Genomic DNA, 10,768 nt, shown 5'->3' with positions numbered 1-10,768 from the left:
TCTTAAAGAGCCGGGGAACCTACATCTGTTCTTGCAGGTAAACAGTGAACATGCAAAGTTCACCCTCTGAATAACCCGTTAAAAGGCCAGCGTCCACCGACAGGCCCAAAGTGTTATTACACGCGTCTATAAGCTAAGAACAGCTCAGCCAGTTTGCACTGACGTCCCTGTAGTTACTGAACAATAAGCCTCAGTATGTAAACAGCCTGAGATTTTCAGGGGATGATGTTCCACTGACCACTCAATGACCAATACGTTTCACCACATTTCTCTCCTCTCCATGTAAACTGGGTGGTCCTAATTTTGGGTAGTGCTTCCGTAAGCATTCCCCTGACCAATCACAGGGCTGCGTCTCTGGCCCCGCCCACACAGAACAGTTTCAGAGTCAAGAAGCTTGGCGAGCTGAAGCTAACCCAGCTAGCCCACCTGTCTGTCGGCCTTTCACTCGTCCATTCCTTCATCACCCTTCATCTGTCCGTCCGTCCGTCCGTGACTTTAATCGTCAAGTTAGCGTCACATAAAAGCTGGACAATGATTTCAGTTCTCTAAGAGGGGGCGGAGCTAGTAGTGCTGGACAGAGAGCCATCAATCAAGCTGCTGATTAGCCACGCCCACACAGCTCTGAGATCCAATCAGCTTTTTTTAAGTTGTGCTTTATAATTTTTACATCTTATAGTTTAAATTATATTAAAATGATATAAATTAATATCATACAAACATTTTAAATATTTTACTCTATATTTACTATATAATCTCAAATAACTGGAATCGGTTGATTATGTAACAACTGATCTATGCAGTGCTGACTGTGCTGACCGTGTCCACTGCAGTCAGAAAGGAGTTGATCACGATAACAAACACAGATCATTATATCGCATAACATTCATTCATTCATTCATTCATTCATTCATTCATTCATTCATTCCTCTGCCAGACCAGTCGGACGCCTCATCTCACATAACTGGCTCAGGATGGGCTGTCTGTCCATCATCTCTGAGCTCCTGCCGGAAAAACAGGTTGGGACACGTGCGGGAGAACACGGCGCCTACAGCACAGCACACTCAGTCCGGGGGTCCGGCTCTGGCGCTGTTCCCTCTGAGGTTCTTTCATTTAAAAGAGCATCAAGTTTATTATGTAGTTCTACAAGGTCTCAGTCTGAACCTCCTCCAGCTGGACGGACGACATCAACACCACAGTCAGACTCATCCCAGACTGGACTGAGCGTGTCGGGCGTCGCTGCTCTCACGGCTCCGAACTCAGAACGGTTCCTGCTCAGGGGTCTCAGCTCCTCTCAGACTGAAGGAGCCAGTCAGAAACTCTGTGACCCCGCCTTGGTTCCTCGGCGCCTCACGGCTGTAAAAATATGGAGCTTTGAAATTGGAGGAATCTTTTTGAACCCGTCTGCATGTTTCACATTTTATGAAAACTGAGGAATATTTGGTTCTCCTTTACACGGCGAGCAGCTTGAGAGTTCTCCAGTGGAAGTTCTGACCCCCTCCTCACTGCTGCTGCTCCTGTGGCTGAAGGTGTTACTTGACTGGATCGTGGTTCTGGTCTAAAGACAAGGTAAACATGAACAAAGAGAGCGTGTGTTGTAGAAAAGAGAACCAGTAATGAAGAAATGTGTGGTTAGCACTGGAACATCACACGCTGCTGGTACATCACTTCTTCCCACAGGACTTCTAAGAGCTTTCATTTCCTGAGAACAAGGTGTGTCCAGGAGCACCGGTCAGCGCCGGGGCCAGCAGTTTATGCGGTGTGGAAGAAAGTGCTCAGACTGGAAGCTCCTATTCAAAGGAATCCACATTAAAATAAAAAACAGGCTGGGCCAGTTCAGACACCTACACCACTCAGGCCTGACCTCCCCTGTTTGGGGCGTGTCTGTACACGGCCAGCGCTCCTTTCATCACAGAGCAGCTTACGAGTTCCTCAGAGCTGCCTGGACACCTTCCAATGGAGGTTTCGATCCCTGCCCTGCTGCTGCTGCTGTGGCTGAAGGCGCTGCTCAACTGGCTGGTGGTTCTCACCCAATGGCCCCACATGGTGAGGACCTTCTCCGGGTTCCTGTGCATTTCTCTGGCTTTGGTGGACACCTTCTTGGACGTGGTGGTCACTCAGGTCTTTTTCATGGAGAACTTTTCCATCTTTGGTTTGCACTTCACCAGATACCACATCTGCCTTCTGGTCCAGGCTGCTGGATTCATCTATGGCGTTCTGCACTGGCCTGCATTCCTTCTCATAGGGGTTGACAGCTACTTCACAGAGTCCACCACAGAGGTCCCCTGGCCTCGAAAACTCACACACACCTGCGGATCGCTCTTGCTCTGGGTTCTCGCCACATTCTATGTCTTCTGGAGACCCGATTCCAGCCCGATAATGGAGGACGAGCACCAATGCAAACTGACCAGCAGGTCTCAGAGCAGCCAGGTGGCCACAGTGGTGCTCCTAGCACTGGCCGCCGTTCTTGTCTGCACATCCGTTCTTCAGGAAAAGGGGAGAAGGTTCCAGAGCCAAGCCAATCTGAGATGCTCGGTTTCTGCCTTCCTCAGCACCTGGAGCCCCTTCCTGGTGCTGCTGGCTTTCCTGCTGGGCTCCCAGGTGGAGATTCCAGCCTATCTGGACATGAACGTGCCCTGGCTGTGCCTCCTGCACAGCTTCCACATCACGCTGACTCTGAGGAGCTGCTCATGTCTGTTGTGCTCGCCGAAAATGCAGAAACGGTGGGTTTCTGTCTGTGGACGCAGTGCTTGATGTGATGTACAGGACAGAATGAAGGAAACGCTGAAGCAAAGGACTTTAAGGTGATGAACTGGGCGGAAGCTACGTGAGGTAGGAATATGAGGGAAAACGTGCAACTGGAAATGTTTATTGAGATTGTGTGAGGAGCACTGGAGCCTTCAGAACTGAAGCGGAACCTCTTAGAACGTCCAGCATCTCTCAGTATAGAAACTATGAGGCAGAGGTCGGTTTCTGGTTGGAACTGTCCGTTCCACCTTAAACGAGGCTCCAGAAAGTAACAGCTGCGTCATTTTAGGTGGAACTTAAAGGTCCAACCAGAAGCTGGCGAATGAGAAAGCTTGGGCAGCAGAATGCAAAGGGAGGCCAAAATAAAAGAAACACTTAAAAAAGGAATTAAAAGGGCCCATATATAAAAATTTTTTTGCACTTTATTCCTCCGGTCTTGTGATCCACTTCAAAGTTCTAACATTTGTGCTGCTTTTACTCACCAAAAATATTCACAATTCATTTTTACACGACTACCTCAAACCTGTTTACTTATAAAAGGGAGAAAAGCTCAGCTTTCCACCATATGGCCCCTTTAATAGCCACATTATCTTCAAACCCCACGCTGTCAGGCAGAAATATGAGGAAAAAGCAGTTTAGATCCAACCTTCAGACAAAAACACCAGACATTGCTGCGTTGCACTGACTTGATTTGAAAGGAAATTAAACCAAAGAATTGAAAGTATTGCACGGTTAAGATGTAAATATAGTCACAGTGGTGGTGATAGGAACCAGACATCCCCCTCTAAAAGCTCCTCACAGTGGTGGTGATGGGAACCAGAGGTCCCCCTCTAAAAGCTCCTCACAGTGGTGGTGATGGGAACCAGACGTCCCTCTAAAAGCTCCTCACAGTGGTGGTGATGCGAACCAGAGGTCCCCCTCTAAAAGCTCCTCACAGTGGTGGTGATGGGAACCAGACGTCCCCCTCTAAAAGCTCCTCACAGTGGTGGTGATGGGAACCAGACGTCCCCCTCTAAAAGCTCCTCACAGTGGTGGTGATGGGAACCAGACGTCCCTCTAAAAGCTCCTCACAGTGGTGGTGATGGGAACCAGACGTCCCTCTAAAAGCTCCTCACAGTGGTGGTGATAGGAACCAGACGTCCCCCTCTAAAAGCTCCTCACAGTGGTGGTGAAGGGAACCAGACATCCCCCTCTAAAAGCTCCTCACAGTGGTGGTGATGGGAACCAGACGTCCCCCTCTAAAAGCTCCTCACAGTGGTGGTGATAGGAACCAGACGTCCCCCTCTAAAAGCTCCTCACAGTGGTGGTGATGGGAACCAGAGGTCCCCCTCTAAAAGCTCCTCACAGTGGTGGTGATGGGAACCAGACGTCCCTCTAAAAGCTCCTCACAGTGGTGGTGATGGGAACCAGACGTCCCCCTCTAAAAGCTCCTCACAGTGGTGGTGATGGGAACCAGACGTCCCCCTCTAAAAGCTCCTCACAGTGGTGGTGATGGGAACCAGACGTCCCCCTCTAAAAGCTCCTCACAGTGGTGGTGATGGGAACCAGACGTCCCTCTAAAAGCTCCTCACAGTGGTGGTGATGGGAACCAGACGTCCCTCTAAAAGCTCCTCACAGTGGTGGTGATAGGAACCAGACGTCCCCCTCTAAAAGCTCCTCACAGTGGTGGTGAAGGGAACCAGACATCCCCCTCTAAAAGCTCCTCACAGTGGTGGTGATGGGAACCAGACGTCCCCCTCTAAAAGCTCCTCACAGTGGTGGTGATAGGAACCAGACGTCCCCCTCTAAAAGCTCCTCACAGTGGTGGTGATGGGAACCAGAGGTCCCCCTCTAAAAGCTCCTCACAGTGGTGGTGATGGGAACCAGACGTCCCTCTAAAAGCTCCTCACAGTGGTGGTGATGGGAACCAGAGGTCCCCCTCTAAAAGCTCCTCACAGTGGTGGTGATGGGAACCAGACGTCCCTCTAAAAGCTCCTCACAGTGGTGGTGATGGGAACCAGACGTCCCTCTAAAAGCTCCTACAGAAAGTTCCTACATGAGCTGGTTCTGAATTCACTGCCTGAGGACTGAGACGCTGTTTTATGGTGGTTTTCTTTGGGGACTATTTTGCCGCACAGCGCCCTGCATGTCTCCCTCCACCATGAATGGAGTTGAAGTTCTCTAAACTCTCATAAAACAGCTCTGACTCGGTAAGATTATCTAGAACAGAGAACCGCTCTGATTACGTCTTAACCACTTAATTATGCATAAAATTTTGGGAAACGGGTGGAGTTCCCCTTTAGAGTTAGTAAACTGCCTGGAGGTTTTATGTTTCAGGAAAGACTCAGTTTTAATCTCGAATGTCTGCGGCTCATTCAGAGTGAGGTGTGTGCTAGACGATGTTACATGATCCAACCGGGAATCATGGGGAAGGACTCAGTTTTCCAAACTCTCCTGTTTCCTTGAATCTGCCTGGAGTTTTACTGTCACTCATCTGAAAAAGACGAGGAAGAGAAAGGACCTGTGCGGAAAGCTGGACCTGGCAGAGAGGAATTTATGCTGGATTAATAAAGTCACTGTACATAATCACTGCGCCAACTTCATTTAATGACCTATTTATTAAAATGACTGATTCAAATCCTGTGAGACGCAGTGTTTCTTGTCTAATCCGGAGTTTCTGAGGTCAGTCTGGTTCAGATCAGTTAGTCTGGGTCAGTCGTACAGACTGCAGGAGTCTTTTAGCCTCTTATTCTCGTTTGTCCGTCTGAATCTTCGTGACCAAATCATAAGGCAGATTATTCAGTAACTGCATTAAATAAATGAACATTTTGATTTTAGTTGTTTATTTTTTGGTAAAAGCTCCTCAAATGAACAGAACGTGTGTTTAATGATCTACACACATCACTACACACTCACAATTTACTGCTGAGAGCCAAACACCTCAGACGCTCTTTAGTACGGAAAATGGTTCTGTAAAGATGGACCCTTTGCATCACTAAATGGTTCTAAATGGATGGAGAACGTGATGTAGATGTAGCACCGAGAAAAGGTTCTGCTATAGTTATGATGTCAAGCTTGTAACCATAGAAAAACAGAACCATATAGAACACATTCTCCACCAATCTGAAGAATGTTTTCATAGTGCAAAGAAGCAGAACTAGCACCCCCTGCTGGACCCAGGAGGCTTTATGGTCAGGTGATGAGTGAGTGAGCGAGTGAGTCAGTGAGTGAGCGAGTGACTGAGCGAGTGAATGACAGAGAGATTTAAGGTCTGATTGTGGAGCTTAAATCAGGTTCTCCAGGTGAAAAGTCAGTTTTTGTTCCTTTTCATAACCGAATGTTTTAAAACAGAGCAGTAGAGTAAAAGCCTGGAGGCGAGGCGAGGCGAGGCGGGGCGTGTGGAGTCAGTACAGCTTTATTTTTGAGAGTGAAGAGTGTGGGAATGAGACAACTTAGTAAGGCATGGTAACAAGATAAGTTGTGGTCATGATTATTTATCTCGCTCCCATAAGTTTGGTTTTTATTATAATTAAGTTGTGGCCACACATAATTTGTATTTATACTAGATGTCTATACTATACTGGATGGGGTCTCATAGAATAGTGCATTACAACCATCTCCAGGGATTTTATACACACACAGCTCAAAAATAGAGGGAACGCTCAAATAACGCATCCTAGATCTGAATGAATGAAATATTCTCATTGAAGACTTTGTTCTGTACAAAGTTGAATTGGACTAAAGCATCCGCCAACTCCTGGACAGTCTGTGGTGCAATGTGGCGTTGGTGGATGGAGCGAGACATGATGTCCCAGATGTGCTCAATCAGATTCAGGTCTGGGGAACGGGCGGGCCAGTCCATAGCTTCAATGCCTTCATCTTGCAGGAACTGCTGACACACTCCAGCCACATGAGGTCTAGCATTGTCCTGCATTAGGAGGAACCCAGGGCCAACCGCACCAGCGTATGGTCTCACAAGGGGTCTGAGGATCTCATCTCGGTACCTAATGGCAGTCAGGCTACCTCTGGCGAGCACATGGAGGGCTGAGCGGCCCTCCAAAGAAATGCCACCCCACACCATTACTGACCCACTGCCAAACCGGTCATGCTGAAGGATGTTGCAGGCAGCAGATCGCTCTCCACAGCGTCTCCAGACTCTGTCACGTCTGTCACATGTGCTCAGTGTGAACCTGCTTTCATCTGTGAAGATCACAGGGCGCCAGTGGCAAATTTGCCAATCCTGGTGTTCTCTGGCAAATGCCAAGCGTCCTGCACGGTGTTGGGCTGTGAGCACAACCCCCATCTGTGGACGTCGGGCCCTCATACCATCCTCATGGAGTCGGTTTCTAACCGTTTGTGCAGACACATGCACATTTGTGGCCTGCTGGAGGTCATTCTGCAGGGCTCTGGCAGCTCCTCCTGTTCCTCCTTGCACAAAGGTGGAGGTAGCGGTCCTGCTACTGGGTTGTTGCCCTCCTTCGGCCTCCTCCACGTCTCCTGGTGTACTGGCCTGTCTCCTGGTAGCGCCTCCAGCCTCTGGACACTACGCTGACAGACACAGCAAACCTTCTTGCCACAGCTCGCATTGATGTGCCATCCTGGATGAGCTGCACTACCTGAGTCACTTATGTGGGTTGTAGAGTCCGTCTCCTGCTACCACGAGTGTGAAAGACCACCAACATTCAAAAGTGACCAAAACATCAGCCAGAAAGCAGAAAGGCACTGAGAAGTGGTCTGTGGTCCCACCTGCAGAACCACTCCTTTATTGAGTGTGTCTTGCTAATCGCCAGTAATTTCCACCTGTTGTCTGTTCCATTTGCACAACAGCTGTGAAACTGATGGTCAGTGTTGCTTCCTAAGTGGACAGTTTGATTTCACAGAAGTTTGATTGTCTTGGAGTTACATTGTGTTGTTTAAGGGTTCCCTTTATTTTTTTGAGCAGTGTGTATATATTTCTCTGGCTTTGGTGGACACCTTCTTGGACGTGGTGGTCACGTAGGGATTCCTAGGCCGCTGCCCAATTTTGCTGCCTGCAAAGCCCCCAACAGGAGAACTTGTAGAGAGGAGAATTCCCACTCTTCCCACTCATTTTTTCCCCATACATTTTTAATGTAAAGTAATTTATTCATTTCCTGAACAGCATAAAACATTTTAACACCACTGTTATATTTTTAAGAGCTTTTAAACTCGGCCTCATGACGTCATCGAGCGCGAACAGCCAATCAGCTGCTGCGCTCGTCCATCTATTAGCTGGAGAAAAGCGTGTGGGGCGGCACAACCGAGGTCTTCAGCTCCTAACGCAACCTGAGGAACGACAACTGCATCTCAGCGGCTTCTGGGAGCCAAATGCACGGATAAACAGCAAAGCATCTGCTGTCAGAGCAAAACCTCGTATCTCCAACACAGTAACTTCACAGGAGAAGGAGAAACATACTTTACTTTTAAGTCAATGGAACCAGAATTTTTTCCAATAATTCTGGGCTGTTTATTTTGGTCCATCCATCATGAAATTTACACACAGTGTGTTTTCAAATCATGTCAGACTGAAAACAGACAAGAATTTGGACACGAGGTTCTGCAGGGATGTTTGTGAATATGCTCGCTGCTATTCTCGCTCTGTGTGTATCTGGAGCTGCTCGTTTACTCCATCCTGCTACGGAGAGACGCTGGAGACACCTGGAGGATGCAGGTCCAGAGGACAGCGGTAAACTCTCGGTCCATTTTAAGGTGGACTGTGCTCAGTTCTGATTTGAATTCAGCACTTCTCACTGTGAGGCGACAGCGCCACCCTCTGGGCCAGTGTGCAGATACAGATGTGTCAAATTAACACACCTGTATGGATTATTACATGAACACTACTGAACACCTGCCTCACATCAAACACACAGACACGACTCTGAACGTGACGTGACATCAATACGGTACAGTATTATAAGCCAAACGTCTTCCTCGAGTCTTGGACGTCCTTGAGGATGTTCTTCACGTACGTCTGCTGGATCCGCACTAACGCCTATATGTAGTGAACATGCTGCCGGAGTGATTTTCACCAGAATGTCCAGACGTGCGTTCTGGGGATGATGAAATCTGCACTCGTCCTCCTGAAAGCCACCTCAGCTCTCCATTCCTCTGCGGGGGGTCCTTGTTCTTATCATGATGCTTGGCCATCACGATAAAGGGTAGTCATTAGAGTGGGGGGCTCAGTCCTGGTCACTGAGATCCACCTCCCTGAGGAGATCAGCTCCAACCCCGACACATCACACCTGATCCAGGTAATGAAGGCCTGGTGTGCTGGAGCTGAATTCTCCAGGGTGGGAGATCTTGAGGACCAGGCCTCTTGAGTCCCCCTGCATTAGACACTGCGAAAACGTTGAGGCCCTTAACCTTCGTGCATCATGGACTTTGTCCGAAACACCTGGAGCCCAGAACTGCACCAGTGATTGAAAATTTCTGCCTAATTAATGGAGGTGAACGGAGTCGTTCCGAGTGGTTCTTATAGTCTCTATGACCAACCATTTCACATCAATTCTGACAGGCTGGTGGACTTCCCCTTTGAGCATTAGAATAAGCATTACTGGAACCGTAGACTCGCACCCTCGCTCAGTAGACCCTCGCTCAGCGCACCCTCGCTCAGTAGACCCTCGCTCAGCGCACCCTCGCTCAGTAGACCCTCGCTCAGCGCACCCTCGCTCAGTAGACCCTCGCTCAGTAGACCCTCGCTCAGCGCACCCTCGCTCAGCGCACCCTCGCTCAGTAGACCCTCGCTCAGCGCACCCTCGCTCAGTAGACCCTCGCTCAGCGCACCCTCGCTCAGTAGACCCTCGCTCAGCGCACCCTCGCTCAGTAGACCCTCGCTCAGCGCACCCTCGCTCAGTGTATCCTCGCTCAGTAGACCCTCGCTCAGTAGACCCTCGCTCAGTGTATCCTCGCTCAGTAGACCCTCGCTCAACTGTTCCGAAATTAAATGAAATCATTTTTGACCGATTTTGAAATAATGTCTTCATAACTCTTACATTTTACATATTTGTCTCAAAATTGTTAGCGTGTAAAAATGTTGACCTATTATATCAAAATAAACAGTGATTTCTCAAAACAATCATTTTGTTCTTAGACATGTTTTAAACTCCATTCATGGTGGAGGGAGACATGCAGGGCGCTGTGCGGCAAAATAGTCCCCAAAGAAAACTCATTATTCCAGATTTTCCACTGTTTTCCATCATCAACATTCCATATAAGCCCAGAAGACTCGTGTAGGTTCTCTGGTGGTTCTGGATGGTAAATAAAGTGTCTAAATCTGGGGTTGTAGTCATGGCGACGCCTGGTTCCCATCACCACCACTGTAAAGACGTCTGGACCAGGGAGTTCTGGAGAAAACATTCAGACACTGTGAACGAGACCCAGAGAGGAATAAGGAGTCACGGAGGCAGCGGCTCTGACACTACAGAACTTTACTTGAATTGAATCCAAGCTGGATGTCTATACAAGGCATATGTACAAAGTCTGAAACGGAGAGCAAAAATCCAAAGGAGGAACAGAAAACTACGTACAAGTGAGGTATCGGCTAAAAGCACGTCCGTCCGTGTTTACACTTGCAGGAACAGCTGTACAAAACATATCACAACGTGAGGTAGGAGAACGGCGTCTCGGTTCCATGCGCTCCCGCCACTCTCGGCGTTTACCAACAGCCGTAAACAGTAAACAGCCCGAGTGAGCTCCACCCGCTCCGGATCACAGGATGGGGGGAGGTTCTCAGTGACATGGCGATTAATAAAAACAATATTGAGCCAATGAGCTGTCGCGTTTCACTCCATATAAAAGCTTCTCTTGTCTTTAATATATCCGTCTTCTTAAACGGCGCTAAACGCGGCGCGTGACAGCTGAACTATCATTTTATGTTCTTTTCTTTTTAACAAAAGCACTTCGTTTCCAAAAAAAGGGTCTTTAATATTAGAACTCTAGGGTAATAGTGACTCTACTAATCATAACCATAAGCCTATACATCTCATCGCTCACTTACTCAGCATCAGTGAACACCTTTCATACACAA

At 48.4% G+C, this 10,768-nt stretch overlaps 1 protein-coding gene across 1 annotated transcript; it reads left to right on the top strand.

Annotated features, from left to right (window-relative positions):
- The first annotated feature begins 1,941 nt into the window (after positions 1-1,941).
- Positions 1,942-3,534, top strand: gpr160 (G protein-coupled receptor 160). The gene has a single exon (XM_017725469.2). The coding sequence runs from the start codon at positions 1,954-1,956 to the stop codon at positions 2,749-2,751; it is 798 nt and encodes a 265-aa protein (XP_017580958.1). The 5' UTR covers positions 1,942-1,953; the 3' UTR covers positions 2,752-3,534.
- Positions 3,535-10,768: the final 7,234 nt, after the last annotated feature.

The sequence above is a fragment of the Pygocentrus nattereri genome, chromosome 2 (genome assembly GCF_015220715.1).
Source record: "Pygocentrus nattereri isolate fPygNat1 chromosome 2, fPygNat1.pri, whole genome shotgun sequence".
NCBI classification, from domain to species: domain Eukaryota; kingdom Metazoa; phylum Chordata; class Actinopteri; order Characiformes; family Serrasalmidae; genus Pygocentrus; species Pygocentrus nattereri.
This window is presented reverse-complemented; position numbering and strand designations above follow the sequence as displayed.

What these genes read in the sequence shown, in the direction of transcription:
- gpr160 (XM_017725469.2), top strand. Translation starts at nt 1,954, where the DNA reads ATGGAGGTTTCGATCCCTGCCCTGCTGCTGCTGCTGTGGCTGAAGGCG.